We start from the raw sequence: 23,226 nt of genomic DNA on the forward strand, positions 1-23,226 counted from the left end.
GCGCATCTAACAAACGACAATGGTGATTTTTTAATGGAATTTTGTCTATTGATTAGTTGCAAAACATCTCCTGCTTCTTTTGATTTGAGTGCTTTAACGATAGTCTCTAACGTCTCTCATTGCTTCACCACGTATAATGAGATTATTCTGTTGACGTGGCATTACAGCATTAACGCTAATCGCTACATATATAGGTTTCTTTCTCAGAGGTTTAACATTCTCTCCAAACGTTATGAAATCTTTCATAACGGCTGCGATAATTTTTAACCCCATGTTCTATGTGGGGTTGTCTGTGGCTCACACAAGAGCTTCTTACTGCAAAATACTATGCTTGGACGCAATACTTCAAACTCGAGTGTTCACTCTACCTGTTTTAAGACTAAAATGTAGAGTAGAGGAATCTAATGAGGTGAAGTTCTTTAAGTGTCTAGTTGGCAAGCAACTTTCCATACCATCTACAGATTCAATTTCAGTGTTACCAGCATCTCTGTAGACTTGTTAACAAACATCCGACATCTGAATGTCCCGGAATCTGCCGATTCACGGCGACAGAATACAACAGATTTAGCGTGGTGGGCCCCGAAGAAGGAAGCAGAATGTCTTCTGAAATTTGTTTGAACCCTGCTTGGATTACCACTGCGACTCCAACTTCAACAACAACAGAAGCAACAATGCGGTTGCGCGCGGCCCGCTCAATCCCGAATTTCAGGGACCTATATATGGAATCCACCGCTTGCAAAAGACTATGCGAAAGATTATTCAGCAGAATTGTCAAAAGTTCCTCTTCTTGTACTCCACGCAATGACCGTAGAGTGAGTTTACACGTAGCTATAAAATTCCTGTGTTGTTTACGAATCCACTTTCAGTGTTTTTTTGAAAGTTGTCAAGGCATAATTGGTAGCGTCGCTGCAACAGATGATTATAATGAATGTCCTTCTATATGTGATTCTATGTCAAATGGAATGCATTATCTTTATCTGCCTGTGCCGCCGACTATGAAGGAAGTTAGAAATATTTGCTGGACGTTTGGTTTCCCAAAGAAGGCTAGAAACCATCTAAGAACAACAGCAGTGACCTATTCAAATGAAGAATTTTCCAATTGCGAAGAGCTATGTGAATACCTATTCAGTGGAATTATTGAGAATTCTCGTTGCACTCATCCGCAAAGCGAACTAGTAAGTTCACTTAGATATCAATTTTCTGTGCTGTTTACGAATCCACATTTAGTGTCTTCTTGATACTTGTCTATCTATAATTAGATCTGAAGTGAGCACCTATCAAGAAGGTATTGGCAAGGAATGTTCCGAAATATGTACATTCATATCAGATGAAATGCCTGACATTGATATAGCCAGATATATGACTACAATGGAAATTATTAGATTTTGTGCGAAAGGAGTATCACCAAAGAAGACTACAAAGCCTCCAAGAACAACTGCGGTAACCTACCCATACGAAGCATTTTCCAACTGCAAAAAGCTATGTGTGTACGTATTTCCTAGAACTCTTAAACCTTATAAATACTTTTGCCCTGATGGAGGAAAAAAATACAACACTGTAAGTTTACAAACAGTTAGCTTCTTTCCACGCTGCTTACAAATCTACTTTCAGTGTGTTCTCAGCTCTTGTAAGGAAGTTGTTAAGCGAACGCTGATGGACGGCGGCCAAGATGCCAAAAATGCTTGCCCAAACCTGTGCTCTTCCATGGCGATTGCAATGAGTAACCGCAACATGGATAGAAAACAGTTTGGTCAAGAACAGCTTCGCAAATTTTGTTTGAAAATTGTACCACCACTGAGGACTACAAAGCCTCCAAGAACAACAGCAGTAACCTACCCATACGAAGAATTTTCTAACTGCAGAAAGCTATGTGTGTACGTATTTCCTAGAACTCTTAAACCTTATAAATACTTTTGCCCTGATGGAGGAAAAAAATACAACACTGTAAGTTTACAAACAGTTAGCTTCTTTCCACGCTGCTTACAGATCCACTTTCAGTGTGTTCTCAGCTCTTGTAAGGAAGTTGTTAAGCGAACACTGATGGACGATGGTCAAGATGCCAAAAATGCTTGCCCAAACCTGTGCTCTTCCATGGCGATTGCAATGAGTAACCGCAACATGGATAGAAAACAGTTTGGTAAAGAACAGCTTCGCAAATTTTGTTTGAAAATTGTACCACCACTGAGGACTACAAAGCCTCCAAGAACAACAGCAGTAACCTACCCATACGAAGAATTTTCCAACTGCAAAAAGCTATGTTTATACGTATTTCCTAGAACTCTTAAACCTTATAAGTACTTTTGTCAGCATGGAGGAAAAAAATATAACACTGTAAGTTTGCAAACAGTTAGCTTCTTTCCAAGCTGCTTACAAATCCACTTTCAGTGTGTTCTCAGTTCTTGTAAGGAGGTTGTTAAGCGAACATTGACGGACGATGGTCAAGATGCCAAACATGCTTGCCCAAACCTGTGCTCGCATATGGCGATTGCAATGAGTAACCGCAACATGGATAGAAAACAGTTTGGTAAAGAACAGATTCGCAAATTTTGTTTGAAAATTGTACCACCAGTGATGACTACGAAGCCTCCAAGAACAACAGCAGTAACCTACCCATACGAAGAATTTTCCAACTGCAAAAAGCTATGTTTATACGTATTTCCTAGAACTCTTAAACCTTATAAGTACTTTTGTCAGGATGGAGGAAAAAAATATAACACTGTAAGTTTGCAAACAGTTAGCTTCTTTCCAAGCTGCTTACAAATCCACTTTCAGTGTGTTCTCAGTTCTTGTAAGGAAGTTGTTAAGCGAACACTGATGAACGGCGGCCAAGATGCCAAACATGCTTGCCCAAACCTGTGCTCGCATATGGCACTTGCAATGCGTAACCGCAACATGGATAGAAAACAGTTTGGTAAAGAACAGATTCACAAATTTTGTTTGAAAATTGTACCACCAGTGAGGACTACAAAGCCTCCAAGAACAACAGCGGTGACAGGGACAGATATCCCCACCACAACCGCTGAGATGTCATTCTCCACCACTGAGATGCACGCCACAACAACTGAGATTCCTACCACAACCACTGAAACGCCATCCACAACCACTGAGATATCATCTTCCACCACCGAGATGCACTCTACAACCACTGAGATTCCCACAACAACCACTGAAACGCCATCCACAACCGCTGAGATATCATCTTCCACCACCGAGATGCACTCTACAACCACTGAGATTCCCACAACAACCACTGAAACGCCATCCACAACCGCTGAGATATCATCTTCCACCACCGAGATGCACTCTACAACCACTGAGATTCCCACCACAACCACTGAAACGCCATCCACAACCGCTGAGATATCATCTTCCACCACCGAGATGCACTCTACAACCACTGAGATTCCCACCACAACTACTGAAACGCCATCCACAACCGCTGAGATATCATCTTCCACCACCGAGATGCACTCTACAACCACTGAGATTCCCACCACAACCACTGAAACGCCATCCACAACCGCTAAGATATCATCTTCCACCACCGAGATGCACTCTACAACCACTGAGATTCCCACCACAACCACTGAAACGCCATCCACAACCGCTGAGATTTCATCTTCTACCACCGAGATGCACGCCACAACCACTGAGGTTCCCATCACAACCACTGAGATGTCATCCTTCACCACTGAGATGCCCTTATAACACAGATGTGATGACTGGCAGAACGTACCTTAACATTTAGCAACAACAAAAGCATTAATAAATTATTCCACGTTGTGAAATGTTGTCTTTTTGAGTTACAGCGACAATTAAAAGCAAATAGGTATCGTAATCGTAATCGTAATCGTAATTGTGCCGACGCAACGCCACGGCAAGATGCGTAGATTCAGAAACTTCGAATGATTTTGAGTTGGGGCCGAGCGTTTAGGAAAACTCAAACGGATTCATCAACAGTTTCTACTTCATCGAATCTTTTCTTTTGTTCTGAAAAGGTTTGGACATTGACTTTGATTGAGTTGCTCGCCTTTTGAGCGATTGTAGTTTTTTTTCTGTCAAAATCCCTAGCTTCAAGGTCACCATCACAGAGACAACCCACAGACCATACTCCTAAGATTTGAAGGACAACCGACGAAAGATCGATCCTGATTTTTTCCTTTCTGAAGAAATATTGTGTATTCGTTATAGAATAACTGCAAATATGCTTACGCTTTTGTAAAATGGAGCGTATTAACAATCGCTTAGGACGTCTTTAATTCCTCACAAAAAATATAATTATGTCTCAGTCTGAAGGCCTGGCTAAAGTCGGACTTCAGACTTCCTGTGGTTCTCGCTTCGCTCCCCTTTAATGATCAATGAAAATTAATGGTAGTGTATTATGCTCTGAAACTAGATTGGCGTTGATCTACCAACGCTTTCTTCCTCTTTTTTGCTATAAATAAATGCAATAAATGGATGGAGCAGCTCCCATTCACGATTCCTGTAAGAGATAATTGTGACCTGTATGGAGAACTACTTCCGCTATTGTGCATTCACATCCTAAACGCATTTCATGTTTTGACTTCCTCAAGTCTGTCCATAGCTAATAGATTTGTGGTTAAAAAAATTCACGCTCTGTGTGAATGCCCTACATATGCACATACACTATACTACACTGCGCACTACATACACATACATATTCCGTTAGTATTCAGATGAGGTATGAGGTAGTCTGAACGTCTGGGTAAAGCTGGACATCAGACTATCTGTAGTGTTCGCTAAGCTCTCCTCCCGATCGAAGAAAATCAATACTAGTGCCCTTTTCTGTGAAATTAGACTTGTGTACCTCTAGTGATCTTTCTTCTTCTTTTTTATTATAAATGAAGGCAATTTATTTCATAGTTTTCCTTCTAAACGGGTCAGTTCTACGCTTGGGGAATATTCAAACTTCAGCTTCAAACACTCCTTCGATGCCAATATAATATAGACACAATTTGAAAGTATTATTTGCGGAATAAGAGTTCCTCCTTTTTTCCTCCGGCAGTTATCACAGAATGAAGTTTTAACATAAAATGACGTGAACATCCTCGTACTGATAAAGACAACGTTCCTTGTCAGATCATATAAAGAACTTGCTTCTTCTTAAGCAGCCGCTTGCATGCGTGTTTACACTTTCTGAGGAAGTGATGTCATCATCCCGAGGGAAACGTGCAAAGAAGTAGACGCGCTGAGGTGTCGTAGAAGTGGAAGGCAACACGGCCAGTGTTCACGGATATGAAACGGACGCAACGCCAGACCTGTGCAATATCCACACGAAGTTATTGCGTGACACTACTGCACCAAGGGACACTAATTCCATACCACACCCGGACCATCGCTCCTCCTTTTATAGCTATCTGGCGCCGCCGCACCAATCCGACGCCGTGGGATTCGTCGCACCCCATTTCTGGAATTTCGTTTCACACACATAGACACACACACGTGACAGACTGGGCCCGTTATTATATAGCATGATCATGATAATTATGATTCTATTAGCAAAACATCTTTGCATTATCGCATATCGCTAAAAATATACCTTGTTTTTGAAAACCTTAACACAATCTCCAAACGTTAAGAGAAGTCACACAGTGGTTATGGTTCCATTCTTTTGTTCTATGCCGGCTGACCGTGACCATTCCGAACTGGAAATTTTTGATCGCAACTGACCATCCGAATAAGCTTATTGAGTTTCGTATTCACTGTGGAAGCCTCACTCATTAAGTCACACTCAACTTGAAACTTTTCGTGTTGTTCGCGAATCCAGTTTCAATGCACTCATTACTTGCTTACTTAGATACTTAAACGGCCCGTCTTCACTGAACATGCGGGCCCTAGCATCTCTCGTTTTTCTCCCTCCCCATTGTCACCTAAAATGTTCTCAAGTTTCGTGAATGACGAGGTCCTTGAGCCGCATCCAGCTGAGATCTCAGCTGGTACATCCGTGTAGCGAGCACGTCGCCCCATCTCGGTCTCCTTTGAGGGCGTTTTCATCTCTTGAGATCCACTCCAGCGTTCTTTTAGTCCAATTATCGTCGATTCTTCTCGTAATGTGACCGACCTCATTATGCTTTGCTTTCGATATAAATTCCGCAGGATCGCGAAGACGAGACATTTCTCCTAAGTCGGAGCTGCGAAGACCGGCTAGGTGTTGTATGCGCCGGTTAAACTTCAGGAGAACTGTCGAGTCAAACAGATGGGAGCGGAGATCCTGCTCCGTCAGTTGGTCCGTAGCTTCCCTGACGGGTGCGAATGCTGCCCATGCTGCTGTCATTCTTCTATTCAGTTCTTCCTTCAAGTCGATTTCCATGTTCGTAGAACGTCCAAGTTATATGTATGACGAAGTTTCCACGATTTGGGAGCCTTCAAGTTGTACTCATCCTTCCTCGCAGTAGGCGTTCCTCATGAACTGTGTCTTCTTTCTGTTTACTCGCAGTACTATTTTCTTTCCTGCCTCGTTCAATTCGTTGAGCATCGTTTCTGCTTCATTGGTACTGTTCAAAAAGAGAACGATATCTTCCGCAAAACGAAGATTCGAGAGAAATCTTCCATCAACGCGTGTGCCCCTTTCTTCCCAGGAAAGTGATTTCATTACCCATTGCAGTGCAGCCGTAAACAGCTTCGGCGATATAATATCGCTCTGTCGTACCCCTATTTCCAATGAGTATGGTGAGGTTTCCACGGATCTCCCTCACTAGAGGGATCACAACCGGTTAGTCGTGAGGCTACGTGGCGCGTTCCCGGGCGGCGGATAGGGAGCTAATCGCGGACCAAAAGCGATCTTGTGCTTGCCCAGAGACGTGGGTGGAATCCAGGGATGGACTCCCTGTTTCTGCTGAGCCAGCCAACATAGTTGTTCAAAATCTGATGCTCAGAGATGTTTGATCTCAGAGTTGACCACCCATGATAGACAGCTAGCCAGTGCGTGACGTGGTAAAACGAGATTTTGAAGCTTTGTTCGGACGTTGATTCGACGTCTAGATTATTTTTTAAGTGTCAGTGTCCCACTGTGAAGCTCAACGTACCATGGTTGTGTTGGCTGGAAGAACAGGTCCTTGATATTCTGCAAGCAAGATGAAATAATCTATAACATCAATAGATTAGAACCAAGTAGAGGACTTCCAGCTCACCTTTTCGAATATCCTCGTTAGCCGACGAAGCCTGCACAGCGCACTCTTTGCTGTGATGGACAATGTTTTATAAGAAGGTGAACTGTGCTGAAATCAGACTCAGTATTTTTGTCAACCGGGTGCGTCAACTGAGATCAACAGTTAAGAACGTTGAAACTCTGCACTAAAACATTTGGTGTATGAAAGCTGTATGTTTTGACACCCATTGTAATAATCAATATTCGAATTATGTTGAGAAAGAATTGTGATGAATATCCTGTTTGTTTACAGACATTGTGCTCATACCTCGAGGCAAACACCGCAATGATTTCCTTATCGTTCCTTAAGGTTGTTCCAGAAGCAATGTTTGTTTCAGAAAGCTATTTAGACGAGCTGCAGAAAACTTCACAGCATTCAAATCAGTTCCCAATTTTTGAGGGAGAGTTCTTTCCTGATTGTCGAATGCAAAACTTCATAGGAAGGCCTAATGCGCTTTCATTTCCAAACTGATCCTCATCAATTTTTCGCGTACAAGAGGATGTCTGGGCCTATTTTTTGCGTTGTGTCGGAATTAGCCATCAGATAGCTGTCTTTCGGGTGCCAGTATTTGTCATTCCTCAAAGCCATCATGCTTATGCCCTTTTTTGTATCGTATTCTAAGGTCGTTTTTGCTATCTGTAGTGCATTGTCTATGGCTGTTGTTGTTGTGTAACAATGTAGCCACTTACTAGTATTGTGTATTTAGGAATAGCTCTCTACTATCATCACTGCTTCGGCTGACTCCCGACTGCGGACTTCTTGCGGTTCTCACTTCGCTTGCCTTTTCTGGTCAACAAAAATTAAAAGTAGCGACAATTCCTTCGAATGTTTGCTACAAAATTGAATACCTTTATGCCTGCGATACCGCTAGAATTTGAAAACATTATTTGAAATATGAGATATTCTCATTGTTTCCCCCAGCAGTTAAGGTAGAATGATGTGCTAACATTAAACTGCGTGAGCTTCATAATCCTAGTGAGAAGCTATAAAGTGGGGTGCGACGGGTCCACCCCACTTTATAGCTTCTATGATGTCTTCCGGGTGCCAGTATTTGCCATTTCTCAAAGCCATCATGCTGATGCCCGTTTTTGTATCGTATCCTAAGGTCGTTTAGTGTTATTTGTGCTGTATTGTCTATGGCCGTCACACCCGATTTTATAGCTATCTGGCGATAAGTGCGTAACAACTTCGTGTAGTTGTCGCGAAAGGTGAATTATACGTTGCAACCGTTTCATATCCATGGCCACTATACGTGCTGCTTTGCATCTCTGTGACTCCTCCGCATATCTATTTCCTTCTACGTTTCCTTAACTTGGTAGCACGCCTCCTTCAGAAAGTGGAAACATCCACACAAACGGCTGCTTAAATAGTGCCCATCAGTTTAAATGATCTGATGAGTAACTCATCTCTGTCAGCACGATGATGTTGTTTACGTCATTTTATGTTAAAACAACTAACGAGTTGGTGCGCCCCCGCCAGATAGCTATAAAATAGGTTGCAACGGGTCAGTGTCGGTTGCAACGTGTCCCGCAGCGTCGGATTGGTGTGCATGTCGCAAAAGATAAATGATATCGGCCGTTTTATAGCCGTGGCCACTAAGCGCGTTCCTTTTCACCTTTATGACTTCTTCGCATTTCTATTTCCTTCTTCGTTCACCTCAGGTTGATAGCATGGGTTCCTTAGAAAGTGGAAACATGCATGCAAACGGCTGCTTAAATAGTGGACAACAGTTTACATGATCTGACGAGGAACGTTATATTCATCAGCACGATGACGTCTTTCACGTTATTTTATGTTAAAACATCATTCTGTGATAAGTGTTGAGGGAAAGCAGGAGGAAAACCCATGTTTTGAGTAATGCTTTCAAATTTTGTCTATAATATCTTGGTAAGGAGTGTTTGAAGCTGAAGTGTGAATGTGCTCCAAATGTAGAACTGACGCATTTGGAAAGAAAAGTATGAAATCTTTCGCTCTTAGTTATAATAAAAAAGATGAAGAAAGATTGTTAGAGATACACAAGTCTAATTCTAAAGAAAATGGTACTAATTCTCATTTTCGTTGATCAGTGAAGCGAGCGCAGCTGCTGGAAATCCTACCTCACGCCTCAAAGCGGCGCAGCGATGGCCCTGGCCGTCGGGCAGCTATAGTGGCGAGACTTCGTCTCGGCACGTTCAACCATGCCACAGAGGTGTCCGGCTAGTAGCCCGGTCCTTTGGCCAAAGCTACAGGCTAGCTAAGTGAGGGGGTAGTACGACGATTCCGGTGCCAGGCTGCTAGCTTGCTAGTGCGACAAGCCGACCGAGGACAACACACCCGTCGCGTCATACTGCTAATGTCTACTATGTGTTCTTCAGAAGTTAGGGCGTACCCCAGAAGAGACGCGCATTGTCCTCGCCCGGGCAATGTGGTAAATATGCGAGGGCTACCGGGTGGAGGACGGAAAGGGCCAAAGAAGTTAGTCCGCCATCGCCAGCAACATCCAGTGCGCTTGGCAACACTTAACGTTGGGACGCTTACTGGAAGAAGTCGTGAACTGGCAGACAGTCTCAGAAAACGCCGTGTTGACATATGTTGTGTACAGGAGACTCGCTGTAAAGGCTCCAAGTCAAGGGAATTAGGCGATGGCTACAAGCTCATCTACCATGGCACATCAAATCGCAATGGCGTTGGTATCATATTGAACGAGTCGTTTAGAAATAGCGTCACAGCGGTGGATCGACTATCGGATCGCTTGATGGCTGTAAAAGTAGATACAGGAGAAACGGAATTGCGAGTCGTCTCTGCTTATGCGCCGCAGGCGGCTGTAGTGAAGAAGAGAAGGCGTGCTTTTGGGAAGATCTGGAGCAGTACGTCCAATCCCTGGAAGGCGAAGAAGTACTTCTTATCGGAAGAGGCTTCAACGGAAATGTCGGTTCTCGGAAAGACGGGTTCGAGAGTTGTCCTGGTGGATACGGTTCTGGCAACGACGACGGGTTGTGAATCCTGGAGTATGCTGTTGCAAGTGACTTGATTATTGCTAAACGCAGTATCGGAAAAGAAAATCGCATTTGATCACGTACACCAGCGGCAGTCGTGAAACACAATGGATGTTACGCCGACGAGATCGCCGACTTCTGCAGGATTCAAAAGTCATCCCTACAGACCATGTCGCTGCCCAACACCATCTGCTCGTTATGGACTTGAAAATCTCCCGTCCAAGGAAGAGACATCCAAGGACTGAAACACAGCGCATCAAATGGTGGAATCTGAAGGATCGAAAGGAGGTATTTTTCGCGTTGGTGGCTCCATCTACACTTCCCCACCCTACTCGTAGTGTGGAGGAAATGTGGTTGTCTACTTCCAGCGTTATACGTTTGACCGCGGAGAACACTTTGGGAAAGACGACTCTAGGTAAGCCCAAAGTACAAAAGGCTACGTGGTTTTGGAACGAGGAAGTTCAGGCGGCAATTCGTGAGAAGAAGTCCAAGTATAAGCTCTAGTGGAGGACACGCCAGCCTGAAGATCGGGATGCTTAGCTAGCGGCGAAGAAGGAGGCTAAGAAGGCAGTCTCCAAGCCGAAATCGGACCGCTACAAGGCTGTGTACGACATGTTTGATACCAGAGAAGGGGAGCGGGCAGTGTATCGTTTAGTCAGAGCGCGACATCGCTCAAACGTTGGATATGGAACACACCAAGATCGTTAAGTGAGCTGATGGAGCCGTTCTGCGCCGCCCTATTCATATCCTGGAGAGGTGGCGAGAGTACTACAACTACTTGTGTAACGAAGAGTTCTCTCATCCTCCGATCCCAACTGTTCCCAGCGTCGAGGGTCCTGTTCTACCAATTACTGCCGTCGAAGTCAGTGCTGTCCCTGCAAAAATGAAGTCGAACAAGGCAACCAGTCCTGATGACATACCTGCTGATGTCGGGAAGCTGCTAGGAGATCTTTGGGTCCGTGCGGCTCGCAACTCTATTTAGCAAGATCGTTGCAGAAGAACGGACTCCAGACGTTTGGCAAACTTCCGTGACCGTGCCTGTCTGGAAAGGGAAAGGAGACATTGCTGACCGCACTTCGTACAGGCCTATACGACTGCTGCGCCATACGATGAAGGTTTTTGAGCGTGTCCTGGAGGCTCGTCTGAGTAAAATTGTCAGCGTTTCACTCAACCAGTGTGGTTTTGTGAAAGACTGCAGCAGACTATAGATGCTATCCATGCTGTCCATATCCTTCTGGAGAAACATCGAGAGAATAACCGCAGTGTGCATCTTGCTTTTCTCGATCTCGAGAAAGCTTTCGACCGTGTCCCACATGAGCTGTTATGGATGTCCATGAGGTCGCATAGAGTACCAGAAGAATATGTGCGGTGGACAAAGCTGCTTTATGCGAAGCCCACCAGCGTTGTCCGATGTGCTGCTGGAACAAGCAGGCCATTACCTGTAGGAGTAGGGGTTCACCAGGGTTCATCCCTCTCACCCTGCTGTTCATACTGTGGATGGACACGATAACGAAGGAAATCCAGAAGCAGCACCCGTGGACTCTACTCTTTGCCAACGATGTCTGGCTCACGTCGGAGTCTCGAGGTGATCTTCAGAAACAAGTACAGTCTTGGAAGGATCGGCTGCATAAATATGGATTGCGCCTCAACACATCAAAAACTGAGTGCAAGGAGTGCGGACCAAGGATAGAGGATGGTTCAATTCGTGTCGATGGCACCGAATTAAACAAGGTGAACTGTTTCAAGTACCTTGGATTCAAAGTGACTTCCACAGGCGACATTGATCAAGAAGGTCGAGAATGTGTTAATGCGGCATGGATGAAATGGAAAATGGCAACAGGTGTGCTGTGCGACAGGAAAGTCCCTGTTTGACTGAAGTCGAAGATCTACAGAACGGTTGTGCGTCCTGTTGCCCTCTACGGATGCGAGTGCTGGCCGACGGCGAAAGCGTTGGAAAGAGTGTTACACGCTATGGAGATGCGGGTGCTAAGGTGGACAATAGGTGTAACGCTAAAAGAGAAAGTATCCAACGACACTGTGCGCTCCATCTTCGGCGTCGTCCCGATAACTGAGAAGATGAAGGAGGCCCGACTGAGATGGTTCGGTCACGTCTTGCGGCGAGAGGAAGATTCTGTGGCCAAAACCGCATTGAAGCTCGACGTTTCAGGAGTGACGCCGTGCGGGAGGCCAAATATTCGCTGGTTAGACCGTGTGAAGCTGAATATGATAGATGCGCATTGATGTACGGGTGATGCAATGGATAGAAGCAAATGGAAGACAAGAAACAGAAAGGCGGACCCTGCGAAAACGCGGGACAAGGGCTAAGAAGAAGAAGAAGTGAAGCGAGCGAAGCAAGCACAAAAGAAACTCTGAAATCCGGCTTTGGCCGGACGTTCAGACTGGTTTAACATAAAATTGTATTATAAAGATAAGGATCTTACATCAGATCATGTAAACAGCTAACTACAACTAATGGGAGCCATTTTCATTCGTGTATATAATTTCCGGAGAAATCAGCTAGCAAACATGGTACCTGTAATTACTGTAGATTAGTAGACACGCGGAGGAGTACATTTCGGTGGTTCGCTTTGCAGGCAACCTTTCTCACATTTTTGTTTTACTATTTTCTACCATTGACGCACTATCAGGTTTGGCTTCTCTACTTTCTGGTACCGGTAATCTACACGATGCCGCAGTGCCTGCTCCGCTGCCTTCTTTTACCAGCATGCCTAGTTGGGGCTCTCAGACGCGTGCCACCCAATCGTACTGCTTTCTGGGGCCAGTGCTCCAATGTGCCCTCTAGAAATCTTTATGGCATCTTTCTGCTTTATAGCGCAGGGGCATCTGCCTGGGGGTGAGGAACCCACCTCCCCAATCTTAGTACTTTTCAGCCTTGCTGCAAAATCTGACGTTGTGCGACTCGTGTCAGGCACATCTTTTTACCTTGTGGCATCACTTTGGCATCGTTAAACTTCAGTGTTTTTTGATACCAACCCACTCATTTGACGTCTTAGGACCCCTTGTTTCCCTATCCCACTTTTTCAGGAGAGAAATGTGGATGATGTGAAGAAGGGAGCTCCTTTCAATTCGATGAGCACACAGCAAAAACGAATGGATTCTTGTGTATTTCAAAATATCACAGAATTTGACTGCGAGCCCAACTGTCTGGCTGTGGCGCGCCAGACGAGCAGATTTGGGCTCGCAGTCAAATAGAAAATTAGCGTCGACTATCCACATGACCAATGGTCAGCTACCAGCCCATCCAGCTTAAGTGGATATGTCCGTGAGGACGAATTGGGCACAAAACGGAAAGGTCCGAAAACTGGGTCTTGCAGTCATCCAGTACGTCTGTCGATCGTCGTGCATTATGGTTATTATTGCATAAAGCCGACAAGGCTACGTTGGAGATCTCTGGGAAACGATAGTACTTTTCAAAAGATCCTGCTTTGTCGACAAGCCACTGCTCGTCTTCTTTGGTTGGGCGTGACAAACACAAGGGGTACGATTGCCTCCTCTGGGTGTATCGGGAGGAACCGACGAACAAGGTGACAGAATTGCACACGAGCGTGCTCAGACGCGAGAGGTTCCGAAACCCGCATTGCCGAGGAGACATTGTATCGCGTCCTGGCCGAGAGGAACTGAGGAACGCTTCATCGAGGCGAAAGCCGCAAATAATAGGCGTGAGGGAAACTGCATCCGGCGCGCCTTCGAATACTGCTTGGAGGTGGGTCATTTCTGTGACGAACGAGACCCAGTACAAGTCCGTAGACAGGTTCTTACGGGGTATCGGGAGACGCAAATACAAAACGAGCTGCTCTAAAGAAGCAGACGAAGCAGACAGAGTTGTTCTCGAGCGACGTACGAGGAATGCGGGACAGTGCCAAAACAGCGCTAGGGTTGCGAGCGCCTGGCGACTGGGTTTCACGCCATAGACCCACACATAATCCTTAGCTGAAACCATCGACTTATCAAATCCCCTTCAGGAGCTAACAACATTGATGGTATGCTGATCGAAGATTATGCATTGCAAATCGCGACGATCGGGCCCTACAGTGAAGAAGTCTTTAGCTTCGAGGATAACGCCGGAACCCCATCCTGTTGAAACCGCTTGGTAAAGGACAGGTCTAATGCGATCAACAATAGGCGGTAGATTCACGGTACCGTGACGACCCGAGGGAGTCTCTTCCACCGATCCGACGTCAACATCTGAATATGAGCTCGCTAATACTTCCTGGATAATGAGGGAGGAACGCTGTCGAAACGCGATGATGTCCTCCAAATGCTGCAGTTTTATCAAAGGAACTGCCAGAGGTACTCCGTCCTTCGGTATCGAAATTAAGGGTAACAACGTCCGGTTAAAGCGAGGCTTAAGGTGGCCGGAAGGAGGAGGGTGCGAATAAGTTTCCGTCGGGATCCGGAGATCTACCCGTAGAAGTGGGCTACGGAGAATACGGACGGGACGCGGGTTAACGAACTTCGCCCCTGTATCCAAATGCTTCAAATAATAATAACAATAATAATAAATTATAATAATAATAAATGGTGGAAGCCGATGGGTGTTTCGCTCGGTATGCGTACCGGTCGGGGTATGAGCTCTTCGAGAGGAGCTGAGAACTGCTCTCGTCGCGCCAGGTGCCTCGCAGCATCACGACCCCGATTCCTGCCATAACGTTAATGGAAAGAAGGGTCTTCGTTACAGAATGATTGCGATGAATTACCGAATGCTAATGAAACTTCTGAAGGGCTGGCCCAGCTGGTATCATCATGACTGAGAGACTTGGCCGTCCACGGCTTGGACGGACCCGGTGGAGATGACGGGAAGGAACCTGAAGGTGGAGGAAAGATACTACGGAAGGTTTCGGTGGGGTTGGGGAATTACCGCTAGAACAAGAGGACGCAACGTCGACTTCACCCAAAGTGGCGGCGCGGGTCGAAGAAACTAAGGATGCTGTGGGAGTAATGGAGAGATTCTTCACAGACGCGGTAGGACGTACTGGGTTATCGTCTGAGGTGAGAACAGTAGAGTCGACACTTGCTATCAACTGTCTATATTTGCGGTAATGTATTCTGACGGCGACCCGCTTTCCGTGGGCCGATCTGAGGGGCACCTCAGTATAGCTTTTTCTGGGAGTCTCCGGCAGGGGAAGCAATGTTGACGTCTCACCCAGCTTCGTCCTCCTCTCCCTACTTTACGACCAGGAATGGACTTCTCTACTCCCCCACCGAACTTTAGTGGGGATCCGGCGGACGTTCAGACTAGTGTAGCTGCAAGTGTCGACTCTACTGTTCTCACCTCAGACGATAACCCAGTACGTCCTACCGCGTCTGTGAAGAATCTCTCCATTACTCCCACAGCATCCTTAGTTTCTTCGACCCGCGCCGCCACTTTGGGTGAAGTCGACGTTGCGTCCTCTTGTTCTAGCGGTAATTCCCCAACCCCACCGAAACCTTCCGTAGTATCTTTCCTCCACCTTCAGGTTCCTTCCCGTCATCTCCACCGGGTCCGTCCAAGCCGTGGACGGCCGAGTCTCTCAGTCATGATGATACCAGCTGGGCCAGCCCTTCAGAAGTTTCATTAGCATTCGGTAATTCATCGCAATCATTCTGTAACGAAGACCCTTCTTTCCATTAACGTTATGGCAGGAATCGGGGTCGTGATGCTGCGAGGCACCTGGCGCGACGAGAGCAGTTCTCAGCTCTCGAAGAGCTCATACCCCGACCGGTACGCATACCGAGCGAAACACCCATCGGCTTCCACCATTTATTATTATTATAATTTATTATTATTGTTATTATTATTTGAAGCATTTGGATACAGGGGCGAAGTTCGTTAACCCGCGTCCCGTCCGTATTCTCCGTAGCCCACTTCTACGGGTAGATCTCCGGATCCCGACGGAAACTTATTCGCACCCTCCTCCTTCCGGCCACCTTAAGCCTCGCTTTAACCGGACGTTGTTACCCTTAATTTCGATACCGAAGGACGGAGTACCTCTGGCAGTTCCTTTGATAAAACTGCAGCATTTGGAGGACATCATCGCGTTTCGACAGCGTTCCTCCCTCATTATCCAGGAAGTATTAGCGAGCTCATATTCAGATGTTGACGTCGGATCGGTGGAAGAGACTCCCTCGGGTCGTCACGGTACCGTGAATCTACCGCCTATTGTTGATCGCATTAGACCTGTCCTTTACCAAGCGGTTTCAACAGGATGGGGTTCCGGCGTTATCCTCGAAGCTAAAGACTTCTTCACTGTAGGGCCCGATCGTCGCGATTTGCAATGCATAATCTTCGATCAGCATACCATCAATGTTGTTAGCTCCTGAAGGGGATTTGATAAGTCGATGGTTTCAGCTAAGGATTATGTGTGGGTCTATGGCGTGAAACCCAGTCGCCAGGCGCTCGCAACCCTAGCGCTGTTTTGGCACTGTCCCGCATTCCTCGTACGTCGCTCGAGAACAACTCTGTCTGCTTCGTCTGCTTCTTTAGAGCAGCTCGTTTTGTATTTGCGTCTCCCGATACCCCGTAAGAACCTGTCTACGGACTTGTACTGGGTCTCGTTCGTCGCAGAAATGACCCACCTCCAAGCAGTATTCGAAGGCGCGCCGGATGCAGTTTCCCTCACGCCTATTATTTGCGGCTTTCGCCTCGATGAAGCGTTCCTCAGTTCCTCTCGGCCAGGACGCGATACAATGTCTCCTCGGCAATGCGGGTTTCGGAACCTCTCGCGTCTGAGCACGCTCGTGTGCAATGCTGTCACCTTGTTCGTCGGTTCCTACTTCACGGCATTGAGGGGTGAACCACTCGCTGCCAGCGTCGCGCAGTGGAAGCAGCTCTCGACCCTCGCAAGGAGAAAGCCTTACCTCTGATAGATGATCTGGGCTTCGCCCCCATCGGGAGTATCCTCGAAAGGCTCAGGCGCGCGATGCGGTCCTTGGTGTCGTCACCTCAAGCATCCGTGATCGGTCCTTGGTCTGCAGGTATCCGGTGGCTAGGGTGCTCTATGTGTGCTCCAGGCACGGGCTCCTATGAGCCCAGCCGCGAGACTGCTCTGCCTCTCGTGATAGATAGTTCCGCCCCTACAGCAAACGTTACAGTATCGATCAACTTGCGATAGACCGCATTACCCACATCGCTTACAATAGGATAGGGATTGCAGTCTGACCTTTGCAAGTTCCCTGGACCTTTTGTGTCTAGCCATTTCAGAACACCTCATGCACATTCGAAAAAAAAAATAAATTGACGATATTCCCTTGGACAAGAAAGAAGAACCACTTTATTAACTTCTGTTCTTCCTTCTATTAACTGGAATTCCCAGCCAAATTTGTTACCTAATCGCGGATTAATATGGCTGTGAATTCCGCAAAGTATTTCCCAGTGGCATGGCCGAAGTCCTTTTTATTTTTATTTTATTTTATATTTATATTCTTGATTATTTCTGCTGTGAATTTCTTCTGTAGAAACAGCTCTTTCGCAAGTGAAGAGCTGTTCCACCATATGTGGAACATCTTCACGCAAATCAAATCAAATCACCACCGTCACAACCATAAAAACATTAAGTAGTTGTTTTTCTACTTGCTGTTCGTTTCTAAGTGCAGCGCTCATCAACTTGAGACACGAAGTGTCCCAGCGTTCCAAAGTAAATCAGATACGCGGTTCCAATGTGTTGTGCTGTACCCACAATTTCATAAGCTGTTCAACATACTTTACAATGCACTACCAGTGCTTATGTGTTCTTTCTTGATCATAGGGTCCATTGGCCAGTCTATTCCGTCTGTGGGTTGTCTTTGTGATTGTGACCGTGAAAATGGGGATTTTGGCAAAGAAGTATAATCGCTCAAAATGCGAGCAACTGCCATGGACCAAAGGAAAGTCTATTTTTGAAGATTTCAGAACCAAAAAATAAGAAACGATGAAGTAGATGTTGACTATTTACCAGAATCTTGATCAGCCCGTTCAAATTTTCCTACGGGCTCGACCCGAAATCAAAATCAATGTTTCTGAATCCACGTATTTTTGTAGCCTTGATACGATTACAATTAGGATACAAGTTTGCTGTTAATCTTCGTTGTAACTAGGAAGGACGACATATCACAACATAGAATAATTTATTTCCTTTTGCTTGCTAAATGTCAAAGTACTGTTCTTCCAGTCATCATATGTATGTTATAAAGGCATTTCAGTGGTTGTGTCGGGCATCTTTTTGGTTGTGTCGGGCATCTTTTTGGTTGTGTCGGGCATCTTTGTGGTTGTGTCGGGCATCTTTGTGGTTGTGTCGGGCATCTTTGTGGTTGTTGCGAGCGTCTCAGTGGTTGTGGTGAGCTTCTCAGTAGTTGTGGTGGGGATATCAGTGTCTGTGATTGGACAACCAGGAAATATCCTAGGCGACATAGAAACACTTGAACAAAGCCCAAGAATGATGTTTTTACTACGAGAATCTAGTTTTTCCACATCACGCACTGCAGCTATCATGGAAGGGCACATTTGAGGACAAACATGTTCAAGCATCAGATTTTGGCGAACAACTATTTCGCAAGCATAATGAATACACTGAAATTGGATTCATAAACAACACTGAAAGCTCCTAGCTAGGAAAGTAAACTCACAAGACTGGCTGACTTTTTTTGTTCCCAACAAAGACGAGGATGATCAGAAAGTGTTTCAGTTAGTGCATATTCGCATAAATCTCTGCAGTTGGAAAATTTCTCGTTTGGACAGGTCGCCACTGCGCTTGTTGGAGGATTTGTGGCCCTCCCTGATGTCGAATTAATACTCGAACAAAATTCCCGAATCTTGTCCTTATCAAAATGTCGTCTATCCATGTCGCGGCCACGCATTGCAACTGCTATAGACCAACACATGCTGGGACAAGCATCATTCGCATCTTGACCGTCGCCCATAAATGTTTGGCAGGTAACTTTTTTACAAGAACTAAGAATGCACTGAAAGTAAATAAATAAGTAGCGCAGAAAGCAGCTAGTTACGTGTAAACTCACAGGATTGAATGGTTTTTCTTTATGATCACAAAGAAACTCTTTAGATTTGAGAATTTTAGGAAATACGTATTCACATAGCTCTTTGCAATTGGAAAATTCCTCGTTTGGGTAGGTAATCGCGGTTGTTGTGGGAGAGTTTGTGGTCCCCTCAGACGTTGAAACAATTTTCGAACAAAATTCTTCAATCTTCTTTCTACTAAACAGTCGTCTATTCATGTCGCGGCCACGCATTGCAACTGCCATGGTCGAACACATTTTTGGACAAGCATCCTTGCCATCTTGGCCATTGTCCATACTTACTCGGCTAATAGATTTTTTGCAAGAACTAAGAACACACTGAAAGTGAATACATAAGTAGCGCAGAAGGCAGCTAGTTACGTGTAAACTCACAGGATTGAATGGCTTTCCTTTATCCTCACAAAGAAACTCTTTAGATTTGAGAATTTTAGGAAATACGTATTCACATAGCTCTTTGCAATTGGAAAATTCCTCGTTTGGGTAGGTTATCGCAGTTGTTGTGGGAGAGTTTGTGGTCCCCTCAGACGTTGAAACAATTTTCGAACAAAATTTTTGAATCTTCTCTTTACTAAGCTTTCGTCTATCCATGTTGCGGCCACGCATTGCAGTTGCCATGGACGAACACATTTTTGGACAAGCATCCTCGCCATCTTGGCCATCCTCCATAAGTATTCTGCTGATAATTTTTTTACAAGAACTAAGAACACACTGAAAGTAAATACATAAGTAGCGCAGAAAGCAGCTAGTTACGTGTAAACTCACAGGATTGAATGGTTTCCCTTCATCCTCACAAAAAAATTCTCTAGGTTTGAGAGTTTTGGGAAATACGTTTTCACATAGTTCTTTGCAATCGGAAAATTCCTCGTTTGGGTAGGTAATCGCGGTTGTTGTGGGAGAGTTTGTGGTCCCCTCAGACGTTGAAACAATTTTCGAACAAAATTCTTCAATCTTCTTTCTACTAAACAGTCGTCTATTCATGTCGCGGCCACGCATTGCAACTGCCATGGTCGAACACATTTTTGGACAAGCATCCTTGCCATCTTGGCCATTGTCCATACTTACTCGGCTAATAGATTTTTTGCAAGAACTAAGAACACACTGAAAGTGAATACATAAGTAGCGCAGAAGGCAGCTAGTCACGTGTAAACTCACAGGATTGAATGGCTTTCCTTTATCCTCACAAAAAAATTTTCTAGGTTTGAGAGTTATAGGAAATACATTTTCACATAGTTCTTTGCAATCGGAAAATTCCTCGTTTGGGTAGGTAATCGTTGTGGGAGAGTTTGTGGTCCTCTCTAACGATTCCAAACAAAATCTACGAATTTCCATTCTACTCATATCTTTAGCTACGTCAATATCAGGCATTGCATGTCCCATGGTCGAACATATTTGAGGACATTCCTCTTCGATATCTTTGCGAGCGGCCTCCACTTTACCGTTAAGAAGTTGGACGCAATTTTCATAATAACACTAGAAGAACTGGGTTTGTAAATAATAGGGAAGATTGAAAGTTAAATATGAACTCACTTGGTGTTCGTCACTATGAGTGCAACTAGGATAATTTCTAAGAATTTCACGGAATAGGTGTTCGCAGTGGTTTCTGCAATCGCTGAAATCGGTACCTGGGGGAGTCGCAGGGAACCACGTTGGTGAAGGCATTGTAGTCGTCTCTGATGTACTATCAATATTCGAACAAGTCATAAAAATTTCGGTTTTGTTCTTTTTTCTCATGCATTCCATTTCGCAGCGTTCCATTACTGCTGCCATGGACATACACAGCGTGGGACAAGCATCGACGGCAAATTCGCGAACGACCGTCAATCCTTGCTTAAGAAGTGTGTTGCAGTGATAATGATAACACTAAAAATGGATTTGTGAAAGGACGGAAAGGTGATAATTAAATGTGAACTTACTGTATTTTCATCGTCATAAGGACAACGAGAATTAAGTTCAAGAATGCGTGGAAATAAGTATTCGCAGAGACTTGTACAACTGCGAAAGTCCGTAACTGTTGTTGCTTTTCTTCTTTTAAAAGTAGAAGTAGTAGTAGTCCAAGCAGGATTCGAACAAATTCGAGGAGACATTCTGCCTCCTTTTCTGGGGTCTATCATACCGATTCTATTGTATTCTGCTGCCGTGAATCGACAGATTCCGGGACACTCGGATGTCGGATGTTTGTTAACAAGTCTACAGAGATTCTGGTAACACTGAAACTGGGTCAGAAGATGCTATGGAAAGTTCCTTGTTAACAAGGCACTCACAAAACTTCACCTCATTAGATTTCTCTGCTCTACAATCCAGTCTGAAACCAGTGAACACTCGAGTTTGAAGTATTGCGTCCAAGCATAGTATTTTGCAATAAGAAGATCTTGTATCAGGCAAAAACATCCCCGCATAAAACATGGGAAGAAATATTATCGCAGCCGTTGTTGAACGCTTCATAACGTTTGGCGAAAATGTAAAGCTTTCGGAAAGGAACGTATTTATGTAGCGATTAGCGTTAATGCATTGATGCAGAATAAACACATTATACATGGTGAACTAAAGGGAGACGTTAGAGACAATTGTTAATGCTCTCAAATCAACAGAAATGGAACAGAAACATGGCGTTTTGCACCTAATCAATGGAGTACAGACATTATTCTAGAAAAAATAACCATTATAGTTTGTTAGATGAGAGGGAGCAAGTAATGTAACGATTGGCGTCAATGCAATGAGCCTTTGCTGAGAGAATCATTGGATTGTACGTGTTGAAGCAGTTAGATACGTTATCAGTGCTCTCAGTTCAACAGTAGCAGATGTTTCGCAACTAATCGATAACGTAAAAACAAATAACTTGTGGCCGTTCTTTTCAAATTTAAAAAATGAACCTGAAAGTGTCTACAAGATCTTACAGCCACCTGATTGAGAGTTTCTCGCCTTTCAAAAAAGTTGCGCTATTATATCTTGAATATTAATCCATTCTAATCCATTCTTATTCCCTTACATCATAAGAATGAGTGTCGAGAGCAGAAATCGGAACAATCTTGACAACTTTTCTTTTCTCAGTCTAGAACAAATAATGACGCCGCTAAAGCTGAAATTGGTGGTACGGATGAAGTACCGTGGTAAGTAGTATAAAAGCCACCCACCGTTTGTCTCCGTGCTCTTCAAAAACAAGGATTCCAATTTTAAAAACGGACCACTCATGGATTCACCGATTTTCATGCATTGAAGAAAACTTTTTCTGTGATGGCCGTAGCGCAGTCTAAGGGAAGTGGGGTCGATGTGCATCAGACTCGTGCGTGCAGAGGCTACAAAAATGTGTGAATTCAGAAACTTTAAATGATTTTCAGTTGAGGCCGAACGTTTAGGGAAATTCGTGCGGATTGATCAACACTACCTACTTCATCGCTTGTCTTTCTTTGTTCTGTAAAGCTTCAAATATAGACTTTCCTTTAGTCCATGACAGTTACTGTGCTTTTGAGAGATTATAGTTTTTTTCGAAATCCATTTTCACGGTCATGATCACGGAGACAACTGGCAAGCGATGCTCCTAAGATTTGGGAGACAACTGACAAAATTGATCGACTCTAATTTTCTCCTTTGTAGAGGAATATTGTGTATTCATTATTGAATAGATGTAAATAATCTTGTGCTTTTGTAAAATAGAGTGAATTAACATTCGCTTAAAATATCTTTAATTGCCTCATGCCTCACAAAGAATGTGATGATTTTATTAGCGAAACATTTTTGTACTTTGTTTTTGAAAACCTCAACACCATCTCCAAACGTTACGAAATATCACATTGTGGTTGCGGTTCCATTTTTTTGTTCTATGCGGGTTTTCAGCGACCTATCCGCATTGGGAATTTTTGATCGCAAATGACTATATTAATAAGCTTATTGAGCTTCGTGTTTCCTGTAGAAGCTTCAATCTGGAGCTCAGATATGTTTGCCTTCGAACTTGTCCATCCATGGTATACAGCTGCAGTGCGTGACGTGGAAAAGGGGAATTCTTGAACTCTTTTCGAAAGTTGATTCGACGTCTGCAATATTTCCGAGGAGTCCGCTCACAGCCACTCTAACGCGCT

At 44.6% G+C, this 23,226-nt stretch overlaps 10 protein-coding genes across 16 annotated transcripts; 6 read left to right on the plus strand and 4 right to left on the minus strand.

Annotated features, from left to right (window-relative positions):
* Positions 1-232: 232 nt before the first annotated feature.
* Positions 233-3,708, plus strand: RB195_017477 (uncharacterized protein; the record flags this gene model as incomplete). Of its 3 annotated transcripts, XM_064184492.1 has the most annotated exons (10): positions 405-409; positions 474-572; positions 710-812; positions 867-1,175; positions 1,228-1,285; positions 1,352-1,557; positions 1,612-1,944; positions 1,999-2,331; positions 2,386-2,718; positions 2,773-3,708. In XM_064184492.1, 10 exons carry the CDS (start codon positions 405-407, stop codon positions 3,706-3,708), a joined length of 2,715 nt encoding a protein of 904 aa, XP_064040373.1. The 3 variants fall into 3 exon arrangements, with proteins under 3 accessions (XP_064040372.1, XP_064040373.1, XP_064040374.1); XM_064184493.1 differs by lacking the exon at positions 1,612-1,944; XM_064184491.1 differs by having other exon boundaries at positions 233-409; positions 474-812; positions 1,228-1,557.
* A 2,242-nt stretch (positions 3,709-5,950) lies between these two features.
* RB195_017478 (uncharacterized protein) lies at positions 5,951-6,331 on the minus strand (the record flags this gene model as incomplete). The annotated part of the gene is made up of 1 exon (XM_064184494.1): positions 5,951-6,331. The coding sequence occupies one exon, from the start codon at positions 6,329-6,331 to the stop codon at positions 5,951-5,953; it is 381 nt and encodes a 126-aa protein (XP_064040375.1).
* A 3,251-nt stretch (positions 6,332-9,582) lies between these two features.
* On the plus strand, positions 9,583-10,179 carry RB195_017479 (uncharacterized protein; the record flags this gene model as incomplete). The annotated part of the gene is made up of 1 exon (XM_064184495.1): positions 9,583-10,179. One exon carries the CDS (start codon positions 9,583-9,585, stop codon positions 10,177-10,179), a length of 597 nt encoding a protein of 198 aa, XP_064040376.1.
* A 76-nt stretch (positions 10,180-10,255) lies between these two features.
* On the plus strand, positions 10,256-10,648 carry RB195_017480 (uncharacterized protein; the record flags this gene model as incomplete). The annotated part of the gene is made up of 1 exon (XM_064184496.1): positions 10,256-10,648. One exon carries the CDS (start codon positions 10,256-10,258, stop codon positions 10,646-10,648), a length of 393 nt encoding a protein of 130 aa, XP_064040377.1.
* A 707-nt stretch (positions 10,649-11,355) lies between these two features.
* Positions 11,356-11,580, minus strand: RB195_017481 (uncharacterized protein; the record flags this gene model as incomplete). The annotated part of the gene is made up of 1 exon (XM_064184497.1): positions 11,356-11,580. The coding sequence occupies one exon, from the start codon at positions 11,578-11,580 to the stop codon at positions 11,356-11,358; it is 225 nt and encodes a 74-aa protein (XP_064040378.1).
* Positions 11,581-11,641: 61 nt separating this feature from the next.
* RB195_017482 (uncharacterized protein) lies at positions 11,642-12,016 on the plus strand (the record flags this gene model as incomplete). Its single annotated transcript, XM_064184498.1, has 1 exon — positions 11,642-12,016. One exon carries the CDS (start codon positions 11,642-11,644, stop codon positions 12,014-12,016), a length of 375 nt encoding a protein of 124 aa, XP_064040379.1.
* Positions 12,017-12,115: 99 nt separating this feature from the next.
* On the plus strand, positions 12,116-12,385 carry RB195_017483 (uncharacterized protein; the record flags this gene model as incomplete). The annotated part of the gene is made up of 1 exon (XM_064184499.1): positions 12,116-12,385. The coding sequence occupies one exon, from the start codon at positions 12,116-12,118 to the stop codon at positions 12,383-12,385; it is 270 nt and encodes an 89-aa protein (XP_064040380.1).
* Positions 12,386-13,394: 1,009 nt separating this feature from the next.
* Positions 13,395-14,105, minus strand: RB195_017484 (uncharacterized protein; the record flags this gene model as incomplete). The annotated part of the gene is made up of 1 exon (XM_064184500.1): positions 13,395-14,105. The coding sequence occupies one exon, from the start codon at positions 14,103-14,105 to the stop codon at positions 13,395-13,397; it is 711 nt and encodes a 236-aa protein (XP_064040381.1).
* A 1,240-nt stretch (positions 14,106-15,345) lies between these two features.
* On the plus strand, positions 15,346-16,465 carry RB195_017485 (uncharacterized protein; the record flags this gene model as incomplete). Of its 2 annotated transcripts, none has more annotated exons than XM_064184502.1 (3): positions 15,346-15,568; positions 15,622-15,729; positions 15,963-16,465. In XM_064184502.1, 3 exons carry the CDS (start codon positions 15,346-15,348, stop codon positions 16,463-16,465), a joined length of 834 nt encoding a protein of 277 aa, XP_064040382.1. The 2 variants fall into 2 exon arrangements, with proteins under 2 accessions (XP_064040382.1, XP_064040383.1); XM_064184501.1 differs by having other exon boundaries at positions 16,239-16,465.
* A 1,840-nt stretch (positions 16,466-18,305) lies between these two features.
* Positions 18,306-21,595, minus strand: RB195_017486 (uncharacterized protein; the record flags this gene model as incomplete). 4 transcript variants are annotated; one of them, XM_064184503.1, is made up of 9 exons in its annotated part: positions 18,306-18,689; positions 18,746-19,081; positions 19,136-19,471; positions 19,526-19,861; positions 19,916-20,251; positions 20,306-20,623; positions 20,681-21,013; positions 21,067-21,360; positions 21,425-21,595. In XM_064184503.1, the coding sequence occupies 9 exons, from the start codon at positions 21,593-21,595 to the stop codon at positions 18,306-18,308; spliced, it is 2,844 nt and encodes a 947-aa protein (XP_064040384.1). The 4 variants fall into 4 exon arrangements, with proteins under 4 accessions (XP_064040384.1, XP_064040386.1, XP_064040385.1 ...); XM_064184504.1 differs by lacking the exons at positions 21,067-21,360; positions 21,425-21,595 and having other exon boundaries at positions 18,487-18,519; positions 18,600-18,689; positions 20,681-20,812; XM_064184505.1 differs by lacking the exons at positions 19,526-19,861; positions 19,916-20,251; positions 21,067-21,360; positions 21,425-21,595 and having other exon boundaries at positions 18,487-18,519; positions 18,600-18,689; positions 20,681-20,812.
* Between the last annotated feature and the right edge of the window lie 1,631 nt (positions 21,596-23,226).

Source organism: Necator americanus, chromosome II (genome assembly GCF_031761385.1).
Source record: "Necator americanus strain Aroian chromosome II, whole genome shotgun sequence".
Classification (NCBI taxonomy): Eukaryota; Metazoa; Nematoda; class Chromadorea; order Rhabditida; family Ancylostomatidae; genus Necator; species Necator americanus.